A 27111-nucleotide genomic window follows, 5' to 3' on the forward strand; every position below is an offset into this window, starting at 1 on the left:
CCAGTTGATCAAAGTGCTTGAACAAGGCAATTTCCTTATAACGCTTGTCGAGTTCCACTTTATTCCCACATATTTGTGAAATGGAAATCGAGAAGCGTATTTTCAATATTCAGCAAAGTGTTTTCGTTTGTACGAGTGCCTCGCTGGAAGTGTCGGTGAATAAATAATCGGGAACAAAACGCTACTTACATCTCACGACAAGTTGGACGGCATTACTGGTGCTTTTGCCTTCCACGTTGGTGGCCATACACGTGTAAGCACCTCCCGTGGCTCTCGTTACGCTCTGCAACACCAAACTTTGATCGCTCATGATCACTCCGGCGGTGACGTTCTGGAAAATCTCCACTCCCTGGAAAAGTAAACTCCGGATAGACAGCGGTCAAGTCGAAACCTGGAGCGACTTCTCAAAGGCCTTTGACAGATTAGGTCCGTTCGTCTTGAAGTTCACATCGCTCAAAGATAGTTTGTCTTGTGTCCTCGCCATGAAATGTAAATTCGTGTCTTAAGAGCACGATGACACTTTACGGCGATAATTTTGCATGAAGCGTCCTAAATATACGTGCATAAAAGTCTATTCAACAAGTAATATGAAAGAGTTTCCGAACTTTTGGTCTGTACAACAAACTTCGAGGAAGTTGTTTTCTTAAATACTTACGTCGTGGAACCAGGAAAGTTTGTAAGCTTTGGGGTTGGCCCGGATATTGCATTCGAAATAAACGTCGTCACCTTCTTTGATATCGTCCGGGTTTAATGTCGAGCCCATTTTTAACGTTACAACAGGAGTATCTGCAATAAAGCGCAACGTTTTCAAAAGGCTTATACAACCATTAATTAACACGCAAACGGTTTTAACGGAATCAAACGAAAATAAATCGAAACGAACACGACGACTGACCACATAACAAATCAATTTTGAGTGACAACATTTCGGGACTAATTCGAAACGCGAAGCCCCAATGTGGACATTGATTTTGCTGAAAACGGGCTACACAAAAGTTCATCGGAGGTGCTTAGTGAGCACAACTAAGCCAAAAGTTTGATCAAAACCACAATTCCACTGGAAAATTACTCTTATGTGTAGTGTATAATCATTGTGTGGCTTTTACTATTTTTATTTCAGAGTCCATTACTCAAACTTCAAAAAATAAACCTCATCAAAAACAAAACTACTTCTTTGTGTCGTAACAGCATCAACTCCGTAATGTGTCCATCAGAGGATTTCGTCTCAAGTCTGCGACACAAAGCAGCCTAGAATTAATTCTTCAGAAATAAGAGTAGTGGCCGCAGCTTCTATTGTAATTTGAAGCGCGTTAGTTTTTTTCTCTTGATCCCTGGACTCGACTGCATTTTCTAAAAGATGATGTTAATAATTTTTTTGTTGGCAAATAAGACGAATAGGTTTGCACAAATATGGTCAAGATAAGGGTTCGGTTCGATTTAGTTTTTCCTTGAGAATAATTCTGAAGAGAATAAATATAACTTACAATGGACGTTTAATCTCCACTTGTCCTCGAGCGCGCTTTCAGGGATGGACGGGTTTTCAGCTCGACAGGTCAAGTATTTGCCGTCGTCATCGATCACAGGGACAAACGTCAAAATGCTTAAGCTTTGGTTGTTCTGTTCCGAAAACTGAAAAAAATTCGAAAGACAAAACACTTAATTACATGCTTTTGGAAAACTGAAAATCTGTCTTCATACGCGTACTTTTCGATTCAATTGGTTTCGGAAAAACTGGTTGAAAAATTACCTAGTCCTTGTCTTAATTGCTAAACTTTGGGGGAGCAAAGTTTCGATTGGAATAATGCACTATTTGTCGTAACTTCCCAACTCGCATCGGAAAAACGGCAAACATTGTTGTCTTAATAATTAACTAAGCAATTAGACCTCTATAAAAGTTATATGGGTTAGTTCCGCTTTAGGAGAACCTTTCTAAAAAGGTGAAAAATTTTTCGAGCTCGAAGAGATTTAAAATTGCGCACGCTAAATCTCTCTATTAATCTGTAATAAAGCAGAAAAATATGAAGCTCTTAGCTTTCCGGTTTATTTGTTTAAATAAAAGATTTTCGAGCTTTAAAGCGATTACTAGAATTCAAATACAGTCGAGCTTTCAGCACTAAAATTTATTTGTGTGAATGAGCGAAAAAGCGTGTCAACAAGTACAATTGAATGCCATGAAAATATTTTAGTTTTTCAAGAGCGCCAAATTGGGTTTTAATAGCAACAATGGAGGCGGCAACAATGAGACGCCTCCATAAAGCAGCTTTTGCTCACTCTTTTCCATTTAGAAGTTTGTACAGGTGGAGAGCTTTATTTTGCTTGGTGCATTTCTGTTTTCAAGTTTTTAAATAAGAGAAAGGGATCGAAATAATAGAATTTGTTGAAACTTTGCTTTACTTTCCGCAATTTAATAGGATAAAAACAGTATTTTAAGCCTCATTAACTTTTAAAAAATTCTCTCAGTGTCTGGCGATCATTTGTTACGCATACTTTCTGACGCCATCTATTCAACTAAGTTTGAATTTCTTTACACAGTCCTTGCTTTTATTCAATTTTCAATGGCTTGGCGTTGCACAAAGGATAAGCAGCCTGCTGGTGATTAGGGTGAACTCAAACGAGAGTAATGTGGAATGGTGGATACATGGGAAAATTAGACTGACGGTTTATGGAAGATGCGAATTTTGACAAGTGGGATTTAGATACCGCTTCATTTTTAATGATTGTTTTGCCGCGAGGGATTATAAACTCGTAAAATAAAAATAGTGAGAGGGGAATTGGATCACAAAAACTAGGTTCTCACTTGAAACGCAATAAACAGCGCTTGTGACGAGTTAATCTAGCCTCAAATCTTCGAGTCCTAATTGTGAAAATACAAATAAAAGGACAATGATAATTTGAATTAAATGGTGTGGGAGTAGTGAACGGTGAAATATTGTGTTGTGTAACGTACCTGGCAAAACAATTTTGTTTTGAGAAAATATATTATGTGTAATTATATATCAGTGTCAAGCCAGAAATGGTTTTGAACATGCATTCGATAAATCACGTTGCAGCAACTAAATTATGAACAATCCAGTGTTTATGCAAAATATTCCCTCCAAATTAATATTGTTTATACGTAATTTCCTTTACGGCTTTGCAATTTCCTCGCTTTAAAACCGATTTGCATATAAAATACGTTCTGATCACGGCTGTTTGGAAATTATTTACTAATATTAGCTGTTTGTGCACTGTAATGAGCAAAAATGGTGTAATATAAGTGACGTCATTTGATCCTCGTCGTTATTAAACCCTACAGGAGTCAAGGAGAAATTTTTAATTAAAAGCAAGTAACCTGCCATTATGGCAAAACTTATCAAGAAAGTTTGATTAAATTCATAAAAGAGCACCGAAACAATCGCTACAAATAGAGGATGTATTTTTTCCGGGTCGCTGATAATTGAATGAAATTACGATGAAATCTACTCACGTTTTTTGCTAGTTTTCTGACAGGTCTGCTTCCTTTCCACCATGTTATAACTGCGTCTGGCCTCGATCCAGACGTCCTACACTCAACTTCGTAGCGTTTGCCTGCTGACACTTGTTTTTCTTTTGTTAGGATATTTACCGTTTGGGGTTTTACTGAAAAAAATCAGAGAGGATAATGAGGGTTTTACCTTTGACAGAAAATGCTTTGATCCAAGTTTGTCTCTTGCAGAAGACGACCTCCAGGCGATTTACGCATCACACAAATTCTAATTTTTCAGCTAACAGCCAAAATAGCCTCATAGAAAAAACAATATCACGGGCTTTACGGGTGGGAATGAGCTTTTCTCTCTATTATTACTCGCGCCGCGACTATAAATTTTTTTAGACACTATACGTTAAAAATTTTGTAGTCAACTCTTATAGATTTTATTGAATTTGGGCGATGCCATCACCCAAAAAGTGCGATTGCCACTTCAGCAAATCGTTTAAAAAGTTCGAGCGCGTGCAAACAGCCATTTTGCGATAATTAAAACCTGCAAATACCTGGCAGTTTATTAAAAAAGTGGCAGTTTGTTCTCCATTTTTGAGTCAATTACGTTGTCGGGCCATCATCCAAAATGTGTGACAAAGTGTTAAAAAGTTAATAAGCGTCAGTGCCTCGTGCTTTTTTGAGGATGTCGTAGAAATCATTAGAAGGCGAGGCAGAACTGCCGTCGTGGTCACTTAATATATCTCGGGTGATTTTTATCACCCGAACTTAATAGTTGGTCGTAAAATGGGACACTAACGAGTACAAATGTCTGTTATTAAAATATAAGAGGATCTTTGGTTATAGTTCTTTTGCGAGCCGTCCATTACAGTAATGAACAATCTATTCCTGTCAAAAGAGTCTCAGCAGAAATAATAGTCTCCAATAACACTAATCCCGAGAAGATTACTAATAACAAGTGATCCAGCAGGTCCTAAATCTTCCCTTACCGAGAGATTATCATCCGCAGGCGTCTCTCGTCCGGTTAAACCGCTTTCTTTTATTCCTGTCGATGTAATTCGGACGATTAGTTTTAATAAAAGTTTGACACGAACATTTGTCGGCCCGTCTCCAATATGTGAGTGTTTTCTCCTTTATCAGATTTATTTAGCGCGCAGTGAGGCAGGAATAAACATTTTTATTCAATTGGTCCTTTGTAGATGCTTCCATTGTAGGCCGCGCCTGGCAAAAAACCATCTGACGGTTCTCACCCAGAAGGACTCCTTTTTAGAGTAATCATTTTGTATCTTTGAAGTAGCAACGAGCTTTTGTGAGAAATTATAATTGATTGCCGGAATTGAAAATTCCGGAATATCGGAAGCACACATTCGTTTCGATCGTCAATAATTTATCTTCGCACCGCACAACTGAACCCTTTTCCATCCCCCAAACACTCAATTTGCGAAAAAATGATTAATCTATAAGCACTTTGACGATTTATTCCTTGGTTAAGACGCCGAGAAGTGGATAATTAATGAGAGGCCTCGCAAAGCAAATACGGAATTCGAAACGGCGCCGCTTCTCGTGCCCATTTTGCATTTTTTATGCTGGGCCAGCAAGGCATATGCGTGCATATAATTTAGCCACCGTGTTTTTAGCGCATTTTACGAGTGCGAATAACAATAATTCAAACTGTTCCGTTTCGGTCACGAATCATAAATATTGGAAAAGGGTTGCTACATTCCCTGGCGTATCTCACGCCTGCTTATTTGCAAACAAATTTAGAGGCGATACTTACAATTAATGTCTAACACAGCTACTCTTGTCTCAGGTGGGACCAGATTGTTATTACTGGCCTGGCAAATCAGTCTTGCATGTAAATGTTGGCGACCAACATTTGGAAATGTGAGATGATTGACGGCTATGCCATCCGATCTTATCTCGTACGAATCATCGATCACTGTGTTTTCGAGAAACCACGTCACCTTCGGTCGAGGTCGGCCTGAAAAATCACAGAACGACGGATAAAGTGATAAATTTCTGTCCAAAGTGACTTAAAAATAAAGCAACACATAAATAAAATCAAAGCACAAACATTAGCAAAATCTTCTACCACCACGCCATACCACAGTATGGATAAACCAAATAAATAATTTTTTTTGTGGTACGGTTTGTTAACTTTTGATGAAATTTAATGAAACCAAAGCGGACATGAATGTGTGGTCCAGCAATTTGGTTTCTATTCAGTGCGATACAAACGCCGTTCAAAGATTGGATGTTATGTGAAATTGCATTAAATGTTTTGTAGCATTGTAATATCGGACAAATATTAGATTGGATTGGAGACAAATTGTATTTGTCTATATGTGTGCGTCTGCTTTAATTAACGTCCATGGTTGTTTACCGACTACCACTAAATTGAGTTTCCATGATGAAATTTTATGTCCGTTTCATTGAAATAATTAAACCGATGTCGTTTTGTATCGGACACAATATTTTGCACTAAATATTCAAATGGTGGATAAGGGTCGTTTAAAATTCGGAATAATTTTGAATAATTTAAAGCGCGATTCTTTTTGAAGTACACGTTCCAGTATTTTGGTTGTTTTTTTCGCCGACACCAAGCGCCTGAAATTTGCACTTACCTCCCTTAACTTCGCACAATAAATTAACGTCCGAGCCCTCATTATATGGTCCTAATAGAATCGTCTTGTCGACTCGCTTGTCATCGTAAATGTGGATCTTTTCGGGAGGCACTGAAAAAATGAATCAATGAACGGTTGCGAAATTATTACTTCACGGATCGCATCCCCCATTAGTATTACAGTTCAGTAGCGAGAACAATAAAAAAGATTTCTTCGCGCTCACATATTTGTGTCATAAAAATTCAAATCATTAGAGCCTCTGGGACCTGACCTCACAATATAAGAATACGAATATGATACAGCAAAAAATGCTGATAATTTTATAGACGTGACGTAAAGAAAACATTGTTGGCAAGTTTATTGGCATATTATTTCCTTTGTTGGCTGCAATAATTCTTTTATGACGTCGTAGAAAAAATACGTGGTTTTTACTTGGGAGCTTAATAATGTCTTTGCTTTTAATATTTAAAAGTTGACACTAAAATCTTTCTTAAGAAAAAATCATTTCGCTAAGCCGTTTTACGACCTGCGGTAAAATTACTGTCCCGAGGTTACATCTTTCTAATTAAAAGATTATTGGGGAAAGGGTCGGCTTTTTTCAAGGGTTAGATAACGTAAGGACGGTATGATAGGACGCCTGCTTGTAGGATTTCGAGGCGATACAGAACGGAAGACGACAGGAAGTGAACGAGGCAACTTGTATATCGGCCGTTTCCCCTGCGGTTCGTCTCGGCATCCTTTATCCCACAATTTCTAGTGTCATCATTCTTCCCAGTTAAACTGTTCGTCGGCAGAATCCCACTTAAAGTTCCCCTCTTTTACTTAAGGCACAAATGGCTCAGTAACATGCAATAACAAGCGTTGCAAATTTAATGTAGTGTTCGACAGTAATGGCTCATAAGTGAACGAATTTGAATTCGAGCAAATTGCATTTTAGCGGAATAAAGTTTCAGAGCAAAAGGAAATGACAAAGACGTTTTGAGCTATTTTTAGGCCAATTTAAACAAAATAAAGTGTTGTTTCACGGCGCATTTTCAGCGAAATATTAATTTGATCTTCAAAGTACTTAATTATTCTCAGAGATCCCAATACTTGTATTTTCTTGTTCAAGGGTTTTTGTTGTTTTCTGAGCAAAAAATATCGCGTATTAGTTCAGCTGCGTCCGTTTGAAAATAAATATTTTGTTTGTCTATTAGCTTTACAGATCCTTTAGATTGAGTCCAGCATTGTGTTTATTTTTGGAACAGAAATTGACGATATCAAAGCAAATAAAAAAATTATGAGCTTGACATTAAACAATAAAGCTTGTCTATCAAAAAATACCGATAAACCTGTAAATCTTGATGAAATAATTTTTGGTGGAGGCGCCGGGATAGATTTAAGCTATTTCCATTTTAATAATTTTTAGGGCTTAAATAAACTGTCAACATCAAACTGTGTCTAAAGTAATTAATTAATCTTTAAAGAAATTTTGAAACAAAGTTATCAAACTTTGAGTTTATGCCAATATTGTAAAAGTTTCAATTTGGAAAGCTCTTTCTCAAGCGCACTTACAAATTCTCTTTGCTGGCAAAATTATTTACAAGCAGCTTGACTTACACAATCTATTTATTAATAGTTGCGATTTATGTTATTGGTGGGAACGCCGACAATTAAGAAAATATGTTCTGCAAAGTCACCAGAAGTTCAGCTCTGGTTAGTGCAAGGGCCTATTTTGTAAACTTGCTCGATTACGGCTGACTTTGAATAATCAAGCCTCGGATAATTGGGTCTCGAGCCATGTTTTAACATATATTCTAGTTCGTTAAGTCTGCTGTACCAAAATAGCCTACGTAAGATGGGAAACTTAATACGAGTCACTACACAAAAAACAACTTGTTAAACAAATTACACAAGAAACTATAAAACTGAATGGTTAAGGGGTTAGAGATTATTGGTAGTAGAAATATACGAAGCGTGTCTGAGTGCGTTTTCGGATTTAATTTAGGTTGTCTTTGATTAATCGTCGCGGATCCGTTTTGAGTTATAAATCAAATTCGTCGTCCTGCTTAGTTTCTTATGTATTGATATAAAATCCCTTCATATAAAACTTAAATTGCTTTCCCTAAAATGAGATGATATGCTGTGATTTACATTTTATCTCCGTCGGCCTGAGATACAAAAGAATTCCGGGTTAGCTTATCATTTTGGATATAGTTTTCGGTTCCCTTTCGCATTTTCATCGCCGCGGGCAATATATCAAACTTTTCAATTACTAATTTTGTTATTCAAATAGCAAGATATTTGTCAGGAATGATTCCAATATTTATTCAAGACGCTCGATCGACTTCCTGCGCGTTCTTTTTCCAGTGGGGACTCTTTTATTTTCATCATTATAATTACAGTCAATTAGAGTTCCGGTTTTGAGCGAAATTACATCAGGGAATTGTCCTGGATTACCGTTCGAGTTATTAATCAGATTAATTGAATTATTTCCGATCGATAAGCTTAAACGGCCGTTTGATAAAAGTAAGGAGCAGGTGGGGCGCATCCTGGACGAGATAAGAGCTGCATTGTGGGGATAAACTTTCGGAGGGATAACCTATGGCTTCATCTTCGAAGTGCACCGTCACATTTGCAGTGCGGCCACGCCCGAACTTTGCCAAATTACCGATCGAAATAATTTATAGCTAATTCGATGGCTTTGTTTTCCACAATTGAATTCAATTTAACTTCCAACAATCGAATGATAGTTTACAGGACCGCGAGGGTGCCGCCCAACAACTTCCAAAACTATTTCATTCAAAACGCCATAAAAATTCCAAAATTACAAACTATTGTTATTTCCCATGATTTTAATTGCATATAAAATCGGCTGCAATGTTAAATTATTATACATTTATTTATTCGCGTAAAAACTGCACCAGGTGAAATATGAAAACGTATTGAATGTGAAATAAATTTGCGTGAAAATTTCCAATCACGTATATAGAAATATAACATCACATGCGCTATGTTTATTTAAATAAGTGGCACATAATAAAATATGAAAATTCAACTTAACAAGCCGGATTTGCATGAAACGTAAAATATTTAGTTGTATATTTTCGTTTTACATAAAACTGGCTGCAATGCAAATAATTGTATAGGGAAACCAATTCGGCTTTAATAATGTCGACACACTGGAATTTAACTAAAACCAAAGCAAACAGTTAAAACCAGAAAAGGTGTCGCAATATAAGTTCAGTCGTGGTGTGGAACGGCCTATGCTCGAATTCTCTGCCAGCTCGTGAATTAATTACCGAGGTTTATTGTCGTTTTAAGCCGCCACGCCTGCAATGAATAATATTAAAGAGTAATTTAACATGTAAAAAATCCTCGAGCGAAACAATTAATAAGTCTGTGGCTTTGACTAGTCTCGGTATTTCATTACAAGATTTCAGGAGACTCCAAATGGCGTGATTCGACTTGCCTAGGTATGGAAATCAATCGTCAAGGCGGGTATAAATTGTCAAAAGCAGAGAGCAACGTATAGTTTAATTAAAATTTTCATAAGGCCTAAATTGTCGCCGAAATCGCTGTAATTTTCATAATTTCCGAGAATGTTAATTAAACATTCCAAAGAAGTTGGAAACAAAACATAAGTCGGGTAATAATTTCATCTCGAGGTCGGAATGTGGTTTATCCTTATTTATTTTTAATTTCGAAGATCACACAAAAAAGGTGTTTGCATTAAAGGCGTAATACGGCTTTTCTTTAAATAAGTAATGAATTTTCTTGTAACTTTGTTTGCTCAACAGACCTTAATTAAGGAAATTTTAACACTTTTCTTTTAACTTTCATCTTTACTTCCTTAAGAAAGCTTTTATTAAGTTATGATTACATTATCTCCTCGAGAAACATTACGCATTAATAAAGTACAGGGAAAGGAAAATTTCACAGATAAACTTGATAAAGCACCCCCGAGTAATCATTCCGTGATTGCAAGGGATGTAAGGCTCAACCAGCGGCGGCTCGTCAAATGAAACCACAATTCCCCTTATACAATATTTACAGGTCACTAGTTTTTACGAAACAAGACTTTGATAGCATTTCCCTTTATCTCAAAACCACCAGACTTCAATACCAATGAGGCAAAAACCAAATTGTCATTTTTAACGGTACATCTCCTTGACATGTGATAAATGGCGTTTTGGTTTTTCCTGCTTTTCACACACAAACATCAAAATCTTTAAAAAATATTAAAAAACTCTCGAGATTTATGGCTCGAAACCGCACTACACGTCTTTGGATCGATCCGCGAAAAATTTTTATTAAAAATATCTCATCTTTGTCAAATTTAATTTAGCCCGTGGCAATAAAATTTAATAACACAATAGACAAACGCCGGATGATAAAAGTTTACCTCTTCACGTGTTGATTAATCCAGATGGTGCATTTCTCTTGTCTGCGAGCCGCAATTCCGTCATCTGCTCAACACGTAAATGTAATCATGTAAATTAGATATGCAAATACAGCTCTTTGCGCTCCCTAGACATTGTTGAGCGTTTTTGAATTTGAGATGTTTAACCTACAAGTTTGTTAGCGAGCTTTAATCCTATGCAGACTCGTAATTCTCCACATTAATTTGGTTCTGCCGAATGGCAAAGATGGTAGAGCCGTCTTGTCGAGATTTTAAAAGTCACAAATGCCTTCAAAAGTCCCTCATGCATCAGACCCAAATGAGTTATTCAAACGTGCCACCGCTAATGAATTTTACACGCAACTGACAAACTGTCGAAGTTTTGGAGAATTACCCTCATGTGCTAAGCCAACAAGAAGCTTTCAATAATTTTAAAACTTTGCTGAAATAATCCAAACAAAGCCACAAGTCGAGAAATTTCCAATGTAATCATTATTTTAATAAAACTACAAAGACTCATTTGGTTTAATTGAATAACGTAAACATGCAATACCAACAAGATGAAATTTTTACATGTTTGTTCATTTAAATGAAACATCCTAGAGCGGAATGATGAAACGAAATTATCTAAAAATACGAAATATGATTCCTACTCTTATTTTTACGTTGTAAAACTAAAATGAATTAACGAAATATAAGTATGCCTCTAAATCAATCAATAATTGAAACAGGAACTCCAAGCTTATTTTGATTTAGTAATACAGATATTTAACAAAATTATCTTCAAACATTTTTATCTAAAAAGTGCCATTAGTAGCCTATGAAATATCAAGTTGTTAAATTTAATGTTTTATGTAAAGTACTTTGAGTACTACACTACTCATCAAACCCGATTTGAGTTGAGTAATCGACCCCCGAACACCATTCGTGGTGAAACGTCAATCAATTTTAATTTTATTAAAAATACAAACCATTACATATACAGTTCTCTGCATTTGCTATAAATAAGCCTTCGTGAGATGGTGCCAGTTTAATTACTAAGTTCTAACCATTATATGACAGATGAAATGCATTTCAGACTTAACAAGTGAATATTAAAAAGTCAGGTGTGTTTATCAATTAGTCATATTAAAATTTTACAATTTGAATTGTAAAGTTTAGCTGGTTTAAATTATTTTAAATATAAAAATTTCCCTTTATAATGCCTGTCTGTATTTAAATCTGTCATGTAAAGTAAATGATGTATAAAATCAGAGCTTGTTTTATAATATTTTAAGTTTACATTTACTATACCGGCGCATCCACCATTTTTGCTGCTTCATTTAAATTTGAATTTTTCATAAATACCCACTCTAAGGTTGGAGTATACTAAGCACACTGTCCAAGCGGCCGTGCGAATGCACAAATATAAAAGTTAATTTTTGAGAAAAATGACAAATGAAATCGGGATGTTGTTTTAGTTTAAATCATTACCTCACATACCAGTTTTTATCCCGCTTTAAATATTTGTAACAAAGTTTAAACGGATTAAACATCTTAATAATTTTAATATTTTTATGGAAAAAGGTTCGAGAAGCTTGAAAAAATAAAATAAAATAAATAAGTCATACGCATTTTTTTTAATAAAAAAATAAAATGACTAGAAAATGTGTTTTTTTTTTCATTTTATTTTTAGATGGCAGTTTTTGATTTTTTTTTAATTTCATGGGCGTATCAAAAATACGTGTGTTAATTTTACTACGTAATAAAACAACTTTTCTATATAAAGTTTCGCAAAATTCTTTTTTATAATTTTCACTGTTTTCTTCCTTCTTTGTGCAAACAAGCCGATCAGTGTTTAATAGTTAGTTTGTATCAATTAGTTTGTAGCAATTTTTATTGTTGTTTTAAATTGGTTAAATTTTTCGTCTTTATTACAACGAAAATAGTTCGGCTCTTTCATTTTTGTACCCATAGGCGGGTATACGTTTCAGTATATTAGTTTTATACAAATGTTAGTGAAAAATTACAAATAGAAAAAATGTTTTATTTCTTGAGTTATTACCTGTTAGAAAGGCACATATTTCTGATACTCTGTATATTAATGCTAACACCCTCGATCAGAAAGTTACGATACTATTTTCAAGCAATTTGAACTTGAGATTTTTTATCGAAAAATAAATTTATAAAGTTTCTAACCTTTTTAAACTGGGTTACAAATATTTAAAATAGAGTACAAAGTGACCAATGAAGAAATGATTCAGCTTAGGAACAACATACATTTGCAAAGAAACCATTTTGTTTATTACTTTTCATAAAAATTCAATTTCAAATTTTTTTATTATGCGCTTGTTAAAACATATCAATCACTCACAGATAATGAACAACTTTTCTTTATTTGTATAATAAACTACTACAGACTGATCCAGAAATACTGAGTCTGTTGGCAACACTGGACTTACATTTTTAAGGATACCAATGGAGTACGCTTCCATTTAACAACAATTTAATATTTTTGTGGGATTGTACGTCAAATAATTATCAAGAAAAATCGAATTCGGTTGCAATGTTGCAAATTACAAGCGCAAATACTTTCAAATGTGTTGCCAACAGACTCAGTATTTCTGGATCAGTCTGTATTATTTGGCTTGAATAAAAAACAGTTTTATACATAATCGTAGTTTATGTGTTTAAAAAATGTTGCATTCTTAAATTGTTTGTAATATCAGAGCATATTTTACAATATTCAGTTAATGCTGTCCCGGCGCATCCACCATTTTGTCACACAATTGATTTACAAGTAACACTTATCTAGTTAAGCATCATAATCGTATATTATGTTTAAATATTTTCGGTCTAAACTTAAAATGCAAAAAAATTAACTTTTAGAAAATTAAAAATAGAAACTTGTCAAAATCTGGAATGAGTTCTTTTAAAAATGTAAATATGTATTTAGAAACCCTGAGGTTAATCTCAAACCTTTATTATTACAATATTCATATCATTTTTCCCAGAGCACGTTAATATTTTAAGCCATAAAAGCCCTGCTAAAATTTTTACACTTAGTTTTTAATATCTTTCCAACTGACTAATATTGAGGAAAAATTTTAATTTTGCTTGAAATTTCGTGCGCCGGCATCTGGAACTATCTTGAAGAATCTAAGTGTATTAAATTCCTTCATTATTTTATTGAAACCAAGTACGAGACTCGATCCTTATTATCCCCGAACATCGTCGTAATCCAATTCCAAATTAAACCTCTCCCATATCCCACTTACCGATAACAGTGAAGTTGACTTTACTATTTCTGGTGGGTGAGTTTTTAAAATCGACTCGGCATCGGTAGATTCCTTCATCTGAGAGTTGAATTGATGCAATTTCTAATGTTGCAGGTGACGTGGTGTGCCGAAAATACGCCCTGTCTCCGAACACGTGTGGTGACGACCAATATTTTGCCTGACTGAACTGTCGAGCCCTTACGTCGAAACTGCAACAAAAAATTGGCGCATAAATCAGCCGAAAATTCGTAAACACGTTCAGGTTAAGTGAAGGGATCCTTAAAGGGAAGCGCCGGTGCGGAACAACGACTTCCGCGAAACTCACACACAGCCTTAACCTTAAATAGATTGATTGATATCTCCATCTAAAAATACACAAAAACTTGACTCGGTGCTTAGCTACAACATGTTGTAAGTCGATCGTAATACAAGAGTTGAGAATTTTAAATATTGCGTATTTCATGTCCCTCAACCATTTGAAACCACCGCAATAAAACAGTTTTACAATTGAGATTAGTATCGAAAGAGTAAGAAGAAAATATGACTTTGTCCTCATTTATTCTAGAAATGAATAGATTTATTTTGATAAAATTGTTAAACTGCAGCGGTATCTGGAAAGAACAAGCTATTTGTGTCAAGAGTATTTCACTGAAAATTTTATTTTGTAATTAGGTATGAAGTGACTAATATAACACTCTAAAATTACCTTCAATACCGCACGAGCAATTTGCGTAATGTACCCTTTCGGTTTTCTCAAGTCAAACGCCTTAAAATCGCGTGTTCAACTTCTTTATTCCTCTCTAATTGCCTCTGGAAGCTTATTCAACTAACCGAAATTTAGTAAAGTGTCAGTTATCGTAAAATTAGAGCCAATTTGACCAATTACAGACTCAGAAATGTTTGGGAATGATTAAGCTTGAAACCACTAATTTAAAACTCTCGAAGAAAAATAAAAAGAAAGATTAGCTTAATTTCGCTCATTTGCTCCGAAACTATTAAAGTAGCATCTTCAATTCCTTTTTAAGTATTTGTTCCAATAAAATGAGGGTAATTTTTCTCCAAAATCGATATTTGGTTCGAGCTTAATGCAAATGAATGGTTTCTGAGGGATAAAAATATGATATTAAGCGCCATGTTCATGCAAGTTTTAATTAAAAGCGCGCTTTTGCAGCGTAAAAAAGCACATCTGAATGCAGTTGTTGGGAGAAATCGTGTCGATACAAAAGAATGGAAGTATATTTAGTCGCGCGAGTCTTTTGAATGGGATGACTATGCATAAAACGTATCTGCAATACTTTACGTTTATGGTTGCGCTAAATCGATATTTTCTTTCAGAAGGTAATTTAAGTTCTAAGTGTATGAGATTATCGCAGATTTTGAATACTGATGAGTGTAGAGCCTGCAGCGGACGGATGGAAAAGAAAAAGAAACAAGAAGAAAAAGTGCGATTGAGGATTAAATCAATCGCAATGTGCTGCTTAAGGAAATTGCTAACTGGGTTTAGTTCGAACGGTTTAAGTAGATGTTGCCGGAATTTAATTTTCTAAATGAAATGCACCATCTGATTGCAGGTTTAATCGAATTGTTGCTAAAATTTGCGAGGAATTGAACGATGCACATGCACAAGAAGATATTCACAAAAATAAATCAAACTTAGTTTTATATCCCAGAAGAAATTTAAAATTAATATTTTTAAAAAGTGTATTCTACAACATTAAGGTAAATATTTAAGTTTTGAAAATCTCCATCTGGACTAAAATTTTGAAGATTTATGTGGCTGTAACTGTCAAGTAGATACGCACAAGTAAAACGATCTAAAAATATTTTTGAGCATAAATTTAAAATCACATATAGAAACGAAAAATTTATTTTTGAATCTAAATTTATTAAGAATTACAAATATACAAACCAACTATAAAAATATGTTATTAATTTTAACCTAATTAAATAACACAAAAATATACAAAAATAATAAATAAATGGTTTCTGTAATGTCTATTTGCCTTTGTTATTAGCATCGTTAATTTTTAAATTAACAGCAATTCACAGTTATGTATATTTACAAAATATTTATTCATTTTTATCTGTTTGACATTCATTTATTTTATCGGTCATTAAATTTAATCCAACATTTCTTGGCACTTATAAATTAAAATTTTATCCGTATGCTATAAAGCATTTATCTATAGTGCTGTTGCTACAACATTAATTCCGAAGTTATAAAGTTGAAATATAAAATTAATCCTCCTTTACATAAATTTCTTCGACTAAAACTACAAATCTTAAGTACGCCAGAAACCACTATTTGCATTTATGGCATCTAAAACTTTTAGCAAGTATTTAAGCAAGAATCTCTTGCCTTAAACCTGTTCGCCATTAAATTTTAAAAAATTTTAGCAACAAGTAAGCATTTTGGTGTGATATTTATCTTGGCCCGAAGGCCGTAAATGCGAGCCAAATGGTCGTAATCTCAGGTTCAAGTAAAGCAAGTCGCGAAACGTTCATATTCCTTGTGAACTCGCTTGTCCTTTAACTTGATTTAAGTGTTCTATTAAAACCACTACCTACCCCTTGAAAACTCGAGATCGGCTTTTATACGGGGATGAATATTCATTACTCCGTTCCAACCAGTCTTGGCAAGACAATAAAAGCTTTTTCAAGCCCTAATGTTCAACTAACGTTGTAATGAAAACGTTTGTCACTCGTAAATTCATCACGGAGCTGACACACAATTAGTATCCACGTAAAAATACCCCAAAAGTGCTCTATTAATAGCAAAGGGTCGAAACAACCGACATAAAATTTCCCAAGTGATCGGATTAGCTTTTTAAGTCTCCTTTTTCGTCCATCACGTTTTATCTCGGTTTAGGAAAATCGTTGCACCTCTATTTAGTCTCGAGAGCTCTCTCGTTCCTTCTACTGTCAAAATAAACCTTTCCCGACTTAGTTATCCTCTCATTTATTTCATACTAAAATGCAAGTGACAATTCCCACGTTACTTTAAGATCACCAACGTGCACAAATTAACTTTAGTGGTAATATAGTGAACTCACAAGAGTTTTATGGCAGCGGGAGAGACTGTTCCACATTCATAACTCTGCTCGAAAAACTAATAACCTTTTAATACGCGCGCAACCGTCAAGGATAAATTTATTTTCCCCAAAACACACGCAGAGAGAGGAGTTTATTAAAACATGTCTTGGAAAAGAAAAAAAATTCGGAAATTCCAGCCAAACGGATTATACAATTTGATCAAATTCCACTGATAAGACTGGAACGAATTGCGAATTGAATGGTTTGATTTGCACTCAGAGATAACTCATTTATTTAACCGCATACTGTGCAGTAAAATAAAACAGTGCACTAATGAAATTCAATTGCGCCAAAATTGCTCTACATCATTTTATCCGAGTACCAACTGTTTGCTAGAGCAAAACGGGCTATAATTATATTGGGATAATTCACCCGGACCGTTTTTCGAGTCGTAATCCATCGATCTAGCCCAATCTCAGCTGAATAAATGCATCGTAAAATCCTCAACGTTGAATAGAAACAGTTTATGATACAAGCGCTTGATTTATACTCCTGTTTTTCAAAGGGACTTTGTGATTGTGACAGCAGAGGCAGGTGTATTATAGTCTCAAATATAATCCACTAACCTGTAAAGAGGCTCGCCGATGGTCTCCTTGAACCATAGCACCATGGCGACGGCATCATCACGCTCCTTCGGGGTTATATCACAGGGAAGACCCTTCTTTTTATTCAACACTCCTTGAACTTCCACCATTGGAACTGCAACAATTATTCCGGTGTTAGGTAACAAAGTTGGACGAGTGAGATAGTTGGATGGAGTCACGAATTGAGCGCCATTGAAGGCACAGCAAAAATGGAAACGTCGATGAATAATTCCGGACGAAGTTTCTCATATAAATAATCAAGGGAATGGTCGACTATTGTCATGGGTTTAAAGGGAAGAACGGAAAATCCGCTCTGAATTTTTCCCAAGCTTTTGCGCTTCTCCGGCTAATGATATTAACCAAAAGAATCGCAAGTGGAAAGTCAAAAACGATACAGAATTGATTGCTTTGATACTTATAACGGCAATAAGGGTGGTGCAAAATTACAGACGCACTTATTGAATGTATGTTAGATCATTAATACTGTTGAAACCTGTTGAATCAGTATTGTGATCTAATGCCGAATCACAAGCATTTTTGACTTGTCGACTACAAATATTGAAATTAGAGTTTCGATTATTTTCTTATTGAAACTTTTTGATGGCGGAGTTCGCAATGAAAGTAAAAGAAAACATTTCTTTTTTAGGAGCAGAGCCATTATTTTCTTAAAATTGTTTAACCTCGGCATGAATTTTTATAGGCACCTCGTCGTGTGTTGATGTTGTTTCTAAACAAGATTTCTCATCTCGATGCGATTCGTGTATTTTTAAAAAATAATATCCAGCGGAGCACCGTCGAAGAGAATAATTTCGGTAATGGATTTACTGAAAAACAAACAGGGAGGAAGCCGAAATAAATTATTAAATCGCAGCAGTGCACGTCAGTAAATGAATTTTCATGGATTTTCCGAACAAATAGCTTTAATCGAATAACTCGTACGCGTCTAATGCTTGAGTTTCTAGAAAAAAGAGCAAATATTTCATACGCGAGCCGGAGGCGTAAGACGTTGAGAAAACAACAAATATCCGGTCGATTCGATTCAAAATTGAACTTTGTAATTAGTAAATTTAATATTCTGAAAAGCCAGCAACACCTAACCCTAATATCGATCAGCAAACAGATTATCTAAATTGCTTACTTTGTAAACATTGTAATTGGAAAAGTTTATGCCCCACGAACCCTTTCTGATGATTGTAACATTGCACTGGGAGTCATAGACGCGGATTTCTAAAATACGAGGATAAATTGAAAAGTCTCCGGCCTAGCTAGGGCGTTTTTCTTGGATTTTTTGTTTTAGCTGGTCCAGCAGGGAAGCATAATATGGGCCGTTGATTGTTTTTCCTTTTTCCAAATAATCTATGAAAAGAATACCCTTAGCATCCCAATACTGACTTTTCCGGCCGACCGAAGTGTTTTCGCTTTCTTCGGAACGGGTTCCCCCTTTGCAGTCCATTGTTTAGACTGCTGTTTGGTTTCGGGTGAATAATGGTGAATCCACGTCTCATCTACAGTTATAAATCTTCGTAAAAAATCCACCGGATTGTGTTGTAAGCGGGCCAAACACTCCTCAGAAATCATTTTTCTAATCAATTTTTGCTCTGGTGTGAGCAGTCGCGGCACCCATCGCGCAGATAACTTTCTCATATCCAACACTTCAGTTAGGATGTAATGTACCCGCTCCGTTGAAATGCCCACAGCTTCTGCTATCTCTACCAATTTTGACCGGCGATCATTCAAGACAATTTTATGGACTTTTTCTACAATTTCTTTGCACGTAGCGGTTTTTGGTCGTCCTGAACGTGGTGCATCTTCCGTGCTTTTACGACCACGTTTAAAGTCCGCGACCCAAGTTTTAATTGTCGTGTAAGAAGGAGAAGAGTCGCGCAATGTATTGTCCAGTTCAGATTTTATATCCTTTGAGGATAGCCCTTTAATAAAAAAATATTTGATCACTGCACGAATCTCAGTTTGCTCCATTGCGTACAAACACCAAACTACATCGAATTCAAACAACTGTCAAATAATTATTATTTGACCGATGTTTTTGATATTCCAAGGCACGACTAATAAAATATGAAAGAATATAATGCCATAATAAAATCTGCCAAATTTGCATCCTATCTAGGCTAGGCCGGAGACTTTTCAATTTATCCTCGTACATTTAACACGATAGTGATCTTGTATCCCATCATAAACTAATATTTAACTCGTCGGACGATTTATGAGATTTCAAAACTTTCAGGCTGTGGGAATTACATTTTTCTCGGCTCGTATAGGTTTCCTCTTGTTTTCGACGAGATAATTCAAGAAAAGCTGAAGGAATTTAGGCCGAGATCAAGTTTTAAGTCAGTTAAGATAACGACGCAGTGCCAATTTACATTCCATTAAGTTCAAATATTTGCCATTGCAAGGCATAAAATCAATGGAATGAAATATGGAAATATTTCAGGTCTGGATTGTTGTGTGCCTGAAGTCGTTATGAAATGAAATTCTGGAAAAAGCGTCGTTAATTTGGCAGAGTAATAAAGGGTCTGGGTAAAGCAGGGATAAACTAAACTGTCATTATACTGTTGTCTTTTTCTCTCGTCAGCTACAAAATTTCTCATTATTAGTCATGAGGTGTCGTCGGGCTCTAGTACTCGAACAAAAAACGCGTTTATTAAAAAACTCTAAGCCGCAAAAACTTTTAATAAAAGATCTCTGTGCTTTATTGCTTTCTCATCTAATATCGCTTTCTTATTTTATTTCCTGCCAAGTCCGTTTGTTTATCTGAAAACATCAATCATCAGAAATGTCAGAGCAAGTGCAGAATTTAATCAAGTTGACTTTCCACTTATTGCAAGTCTTTTCAACTTGTTATTCTCTTCCCACTTATTTTCGCCAAATGTACGCACTTTTATTCCAATTACTCGAGAAGCGCTCGAACCGCATCGTCGAGTATCGAACGTTTTGCCACTTTCTCCACCTTATCTAATGACAATTTGCACATCCTTTGTGCGGGGACTACATTTTTGGCCAATTAAACTGTTCGCGAGTACGAATTAGTGATGTGGAAAATTCAGCTAACTATAATGACTTTATCGCGCGAGAATTTGCGCCGATGTTCGTCACGTTCCGCGCGAAAACTCCAGGGTTTAACCAACTTCTTAATTTCAAGAGGGCTGTATTATATTCATATCGAGTGGCGCACCGTTACAACTTTGCCCACAAATCACCAAAATCTGAAAAATGATTTTACATTCTTTCCAAGTTGCATTTGAGGAGAAAGCTCAGTTTTCCAGCCGAGGACGAACGTGCTTGCATTGCCGCAGCGAAATATTTATTTACGTAAAAAATACCCCAAGACAAAGTGACAAATTTGGGTCATGAAATATATTCAAAATTTTTTGCGGGCTGCCGGCGTTGATGTAGCACCTGTCAATAAAACAAAACGACAGCGAAAAAAAGATTAAACCCGATGAAATATAACCCCAAGAAATTTAATAAATGGAAAACCCCGCGCAATTATTCAAATACTGAAAACAAGCTAAAGCTGTTTTGAAGCTTTGATCCCGAGCACTGCATCACATTCAGCAAAATGTCATTATTGTTCACGCAGTGAGTCGGACTAGCACCTGCACATTTAGCAGCATGTTGTGGGAAAAAACCCTAATTAAAATAGCGCGCATGATTGCCTCTGCTTGTACAGTTTTCCCTTTGTTTTCTCTTGCTTTGCGTTAATTATAAATAAATTCAAACGCAGGTACAATTCCATTGAAAGCAAACGCATTCAACGGTTACAACGGCTGATTCTCCGATTCGTTTAAAGAAATTAGGGATTTTTTGTCGTTAGTGGACTACATTAATTCCCAGTCTCTCCAGATAAAAAGATAATTCGTTTAAACGGGCAGCCAGCAGTTACTGGAAAACATAATTCCATTAAAATTGTGAGTATTTAATCCCCAACTTATAACTCATCGGCCAGATGGCTACAAACTTTTCCTATTACTTGTAAGCAAAAGTTCGGCTAAAACCGAATTTCGTAAAAACCGATAAAACGATCTTATAATAGAATTACAAATTGTTTGTTGTCACTGTCAGATTCGGGTCATTAGCTACTTCTTGTTTCATCGACCTCTTGGAAACTTACATTGATACAATCGCTTCGCAAAAATACCAAAATTAAGTAATCTTTGAAAGCTACTTTATTTCAGCTTTATGATAGCTTTTTAATGTCAACTGTATGGAAGCTTTCATTATTGCCCACGAAAGCTTGTGTCGTTTCGACAAACTTTATCCCGCTGGCAAATGCTTTCGGAGAGGTCTTTGATAATCCAACTCAGATGAGCTTTGAGCTATACAAAAACGAATATAATTTATAAAAGTGGATTTTGAAAGCTCTATTCACTTGAAATTGATAATATTTATTCAGTTATACATACTTTTATAATGTTCGCGCTGTAATTACCTTTATGCAAAAAGTTGTGACATCCAATTCACAACGGAACGGTTAAAATTTTAAATAGCGCCACAAAAAATGGTCCTTAAAGCATTACCATAATGGAAATAATTAAAAATTTCAGAGTTCTTGAGAGACTTCCTTGAAACCGCAACATCAAAGTTTCCCTATACAAAATAAATTATTCGTTCCAACTTCCAATTCCAACTTTTTACAATACCGCTGAGTATTGTACTTTCAAAACAAAACACTTCATGTATATTTTAGCGCATGCAGACGCTGAAAACGGAATAACTAGTTACGATTTTTTTCTATAATAATAAACACAGGATTGGCGTGATTGGAGTTAAGACATGCAGAAGTGCTGTTGAATGATCCAAACAGTTTGCACGCGGTTTGAAAGGAAGTGACGACAACATTCCGATTAAAACAGAATAATTTCCACCAGTAATAGGAAAACTTGTTTATGTCCTAACATTTGCAATTTGTATAAAAGCTCACGCAGGAATTCAAATCAGAGATAAAACCTCAAATTTATTCCATGTTTGCGAGTGAAGATGCCCGACTTCTCTGCACTAAAAATACTTTATGTGGGTGAAGGCTATGAGAATTTTTAAATTTTGAAGATGTTTTATAAAAAATAACACATGTTCGAAGCCATGTATTCCCATATTCCTCCAACTGTTGAACTGATAGAGAACAGAGCTACCTCCGTTCTAATTCCTGCTAATTGTTTACCGACAACAGCAAAGAACTCTATATTTAGATATCAAAGTAAAGCAACAAAACAATGGACTCAAAGTCTGTTTATGCAGTGACCTAAAATTTGTTTGTATTTACGAGCAGAGAAATTTGGTTTGTTTCTACTTCTGTAAACAAACTACTTAGTTATTTTCCATTCAAGAAAAACAGTTTACCTACTAAATTTTTTGATCAGATTCTCTGCGCTTATTTATTTTTATAAACGCGATGAGAAGATTAACGTAGTGAATGTATCCTGTACGAGAACTTTTAAAGCGGATTTTCGTTTACTCGAGATAGTTATTTTCTACAACGTCAAGATATTTTCAATATCGAGGGAAACTCATTCTCTTCGATTCTGTAGCATCACGTGGCAGTTCTAATCTACAATTCGCTTTTAGCATCTTGCTTTATGTAAGAGGCTTTAATTATGAATATAATAAAAGTCATCCCCTCGAAAACGTGCCCGGAAGTATGCTATTAAATTTATAGAAAGAGATAGGTTAATTATTTGTTTCTTAAGAGTGGCCCTTTATGTCCTATCTTATCTGGAAAAGTATTATAACATGGAAAGAGCTTCCGTTTGTTTTATTGCACAAATGCCTTTTATATCAAAATGTAATTAGGTACTCTATCTTTTATCTTTTATGGAGCTCGTAAGGTGATTTGACTTTCTTTTTTATTACAAACAGTCTTAAACTAATGCTTTCTTATTAAGTCCACCCCATCAAATTCTAACGTAATTACCAGTTTCCATCCGGATCAAAAAATGATTTCTACTTTGATACGAGATACGATTTATCAAATATTTAGGACGTCAGCTCTGAAACATTGATAAATTGGAGCTGTCTCAGTTACCTGGTTTCGAGCAAACTGTTATCTTGAAAAGCCAAAATCCTTTGAAATTATTCGACTTAAAATCTCACAATGGGTTAATTGCTTCTGAACTCAATCTTTTTTAATGATAAATTGCACTTTATAATTGAATAAATGTTTTTGTAATGTATCTACGTGGAGAATTAAGCTTTAGCAGGCTTATGGTAACTATCGTCTGAAGTTTAAATCCTCGTTTAAGACCAAAGTCTTAACGGCTCGGCGAATAACAAACGATACCAAAATAACAAAAGTGGAAATTATAAAAGTTGCGGTCTATTCTAAAATTCCAAACAATCCGGAAACTTTCTAGAAAAGTGATATATTATTCTTTCAATAAATCTTCCAACTTGTACATTTTATTTGAGCAAAATAAGACTAAAAACTAAGAATTTGTGAAAACGTTTCCGCATTGTAACTGGAATCCATAAACGGCCAGCTATTTGCAACTCGTAAAATAAATCAAATGTGTAAGACTTTTATGAATCGCTTTTTTGTGTGAGCATAATGACACGAGTTTACGATCTTAATAGTTGTGAAGAGTGTCTTTCAAAATTATTAATTAAGTTTTCTGGAAACAAGCAAGGCTCACATTGCGTGATTGTCGATACCAACGCAAGAAGTTTAACGCACGCTATTCTTGAGTTAATCTGAGATTCGAGCTACATTCGACAGCAAATTAAGTTAAGCAAGGTGAGTTGCCGTTGCAAGAATTGGTTGTTTAAGAAAAACTAAACAAGAAATATTTTCTATTTATTGTTTTATCTGTTAATAAAACATCTTAAAGACGAAGGATGAACCTCTGAATGTTTCTGCTGTCGTACAGCAACTTATACCCAATCGCCACGCCCAAAGAGTGGGAACAGTAGTAGGAGTAAAAGTAGGAATCATTATCGTTAGAAGTTACTAATAACTTATAAAAAAGCTACGTTCTCATTTGCATTCCTTATTATAGTGTAAAATAAGTAATTTTTTTATATTTGCAAAAATTCACAAGAAACACTGGGAATTTCCATTTTTTTTAATGTTGCAACAGCTGAAAATTTGTCATTTAAGCTGTTGTGGTGACGAGAGCATCGACTCGTATAAAAATTCGTGTCGTGGATGTCCAATCTGCTGCTTGTATCGCCGGTCACGGAAAATCCTCGCCGAAATCCACTTAAATTTGAGAAAACTCGCTCATTTCCCAGTTGCATTAACACAGCCGAGGTCCCTTGCGACTCCAGCTCTTCCACTGTGTGTTAATAAGTCATATATGGTCGATTATTTATCTGGACGTGTTGTAAAGCAAACACATAAGCGGAAGTTGCGGAAATCCCCGGCCTGGCCCTGCAGGCAGGAAACAGAATTGATCCAACAAGCGACCGGTCGAAAACGGTAATCCCTGCCATACGTGCGTGATTGGAACGCATAAACGTCGGATACGTTCGCTCCTCTCATACATCGGTCAACACAACATCTTCTTGTAATCCCTCGCTGCCCTAAACCCGTTACATTGCCTTCATCCCTTCTATCCATGCTAATTCGACGCTGATTTACATTTATTCGATAGATTTGGGCATTTTGTACAACTTTAAATTGAGTTGTGGGCTCTCCGGATTAACTTTTATCGAACAATTTAATACTGTCGGCTTCGTACGCAGCGAATTCGGACTCTAATTAGATCAGTCTTCCACCATGTTTATCAAATTTACCAATTAATCACTTATTGGCGGCGCACAGACCGAAACGATGAATTAATACGCTGAACGAATTATTAATAAACGCCTATTTACTAATTGCTTTAAAATATTCAGATAATTCATTTCCAACAAACAAAACACCAATTCATACAAAATAATTTGGATATTTTGTAGTTTATTGTTCCTTCGAGGGCTTTGCATAAAATTTCAGTCTCACTGTTCTGTCAGGTGTGAATTTTATCAAGAAGGGAGGTCATCAATTAATTATATGCTGACTCAATATTTGGAGACAGAGCCATTTCGTGTCTTTGATCAGGTATTTATTTAGTGTGGAGAGAGCAATTTCAAAGAACTCATTGTGGCAAAAATAAACATCAGCGAAAAAACAAGGAAAAATAATGAAATACGGTGTACAAATAACGATATTCTTCAGGTTTGAGCGCATCGGTGTGGAAACCTGCAGGCGCGTCTGTCATAATAGCTCCAGTGTTGCAGCCATTAAACCGAAAATATTCCTTTCGGTCATAATTTCCATATTTACGATGCTGTAAATTTTGTCAAATTTCGCGTCGAAATGAAACGGCTCGCGTAACAAGATCAATTCGAAGAATCCCCAAAAAACAAATTCAAAACCCGAATGCAAACTTTCGTATAATTTGTTTCTTATAATGTCGAAGTCTCCGATGAGTTGAACTTCAATTTGAGCTTAATAAAAAAGTGATCCTTGAGCGTGCCGGCAGAGTAAAAAGTTTTAATAATGCTCAATCAGGAGATTTTTTCTCGAAGAGATTTCATAATAAATTTAGAGAGCGCGAGTGGCGGAAAAGCCCCGGATCGTAAAAGAAGCAGAAGCAACAACAATGCGATACTAGGCAGTAAACAAAATATATGCGACTGAAAAAGGACACCCCAGACGCCGATAAAAGTAAATTAAAGGCTTCGACGAATGTTTAAAATCGAAAACGCAATTACTTGTGTATGGCTCGGACTTAAACTTGGTGTTTGCTCGTTATCTATTTATCTCATGGCCGCTCCGGGAGCTTTTTCTTTTAAATTTCGCTCTTTGCGGCCCGATTTTTAGATATGGCCTGTCACGGTGCTTGCTCCCTGCAGAGCAGATTCGTGAAAAATATGCAAGAAAACTGGAGAAAAATAACTTTCGCAGGACGAAGCGATCTGTATTCATCATCATCATTATGCCGCCATCAAAGCTTGGGAAAACGCTCATAAAACGAATTTACGATTGCAACGTACGTTTTTACCTGCCCCACATGTGTCTGATTTTATCGAACTTTCGTGATCCTAATAACTATTGAGAATAGCGCTGTGACGGGAGAAAGGCCCCCGAATGGTAAAAATCGCATTATTTGGAGTGCTTCTAACTTACATATTATGGGTGGATGATGGCCTGGTGGAACGTATTACTTTCCTCCATCTTAACCGAGATAAGAAAATTGATGGGAGCACGTCCTGCACGGAAACGAAACGGACTTTCCGCCAAAATGAGATCGAACAGAAAATCGAAAAAAAGTTTAATTTATTTTGCTCGCACTTCGACCTTCCCATTGTTTCATTCTTCTCAGAGCTACATTTAAAATATTTACGTTGATTGTAAAATGCGTCTTTAAGGAACTCCTTCGACGTCTTGTTATTATTATCAAGCGAACGAAATTAGGAACCGAAGGGGAGAAAACGCTGCGAGTTAAATGCATCATTAAAAGAAGGTAACCAAATTGCTTCAACGCTATATATTTTTTGGCTCGTTTTCAATTTATACGCCTGCCGATTTGTTAACACAACATTGTTCTTTTTCCAACAGGCGTGTTTTGACTAACCTTTCGTTCAATTGAGTCAAAACACAATTAGAATAAATAAATTACGAATATTTTTTTGCATCGGAAAAAAACTAAATGCTTTGCGTCCCCGGAGCGCGTTTTCTCGTAAAGCGTCAGCTACATGTCCCCATAAAACCACACAATTTTCA

General features: G+C 35.6%; 1 protein-coding gene across 1 annotated transcript in view; it reads right to left on the reverse strand.

The window, feature by feature from the left end:
• The window catches only part of side-IV (sidestep IV), a 92804-nt gene that overhangs the window by 18334 nt on the left and 47359 nt on the right, over positions 1 to 27111 (reverse strand). Inside the window, exons 2-9 of the mRNA XM_008201551.3 lie at positions 17376 to 17508; positions 13717 to 13925; positions 6079 to 6189; positions 5232 to 5435; positions 3467 to 3618; positions 1485 to 1629; positions 656 to 786; positions 190 to 349 (exon numbers count right to left, since the gene is read on the reverse strand). Of these exons, the coding sequence (XP_008199773.1) occupies positions 190 to 349; positions 656 to 786; positions 1485 to 1629; positions 3467 to 3618; positions 5232 to 5435; positions 6079 to 6189; positions 13717 to 13925; positions 17376 to 17508 (1245 nt within the window). The remainder of the gene's footprint in view (positions 1 to 189; positions 350 to 655; positions 787 to 1484; positions 1630 to 3466; positions 3619 to 5231; positions 5436 to 6078; positions 6190 to 13716; positions 13926 to 17375; positions 17509 to 27111) is intronic.

This window comes from Tribolium castaneum, chromosome 3 (assembly GCF_031307605.1).
Source record: "Tribolium castaneum strain GA2 chromosome 3, icTriCast1.1, whole genome shotgun sequence".
Lineage (NCBI taxonomy): Eukaryota > Metazoa > Arthropoda > Insecta > Coleoptera > Tenebrionidae > Tribolium > Tribolium castaneum.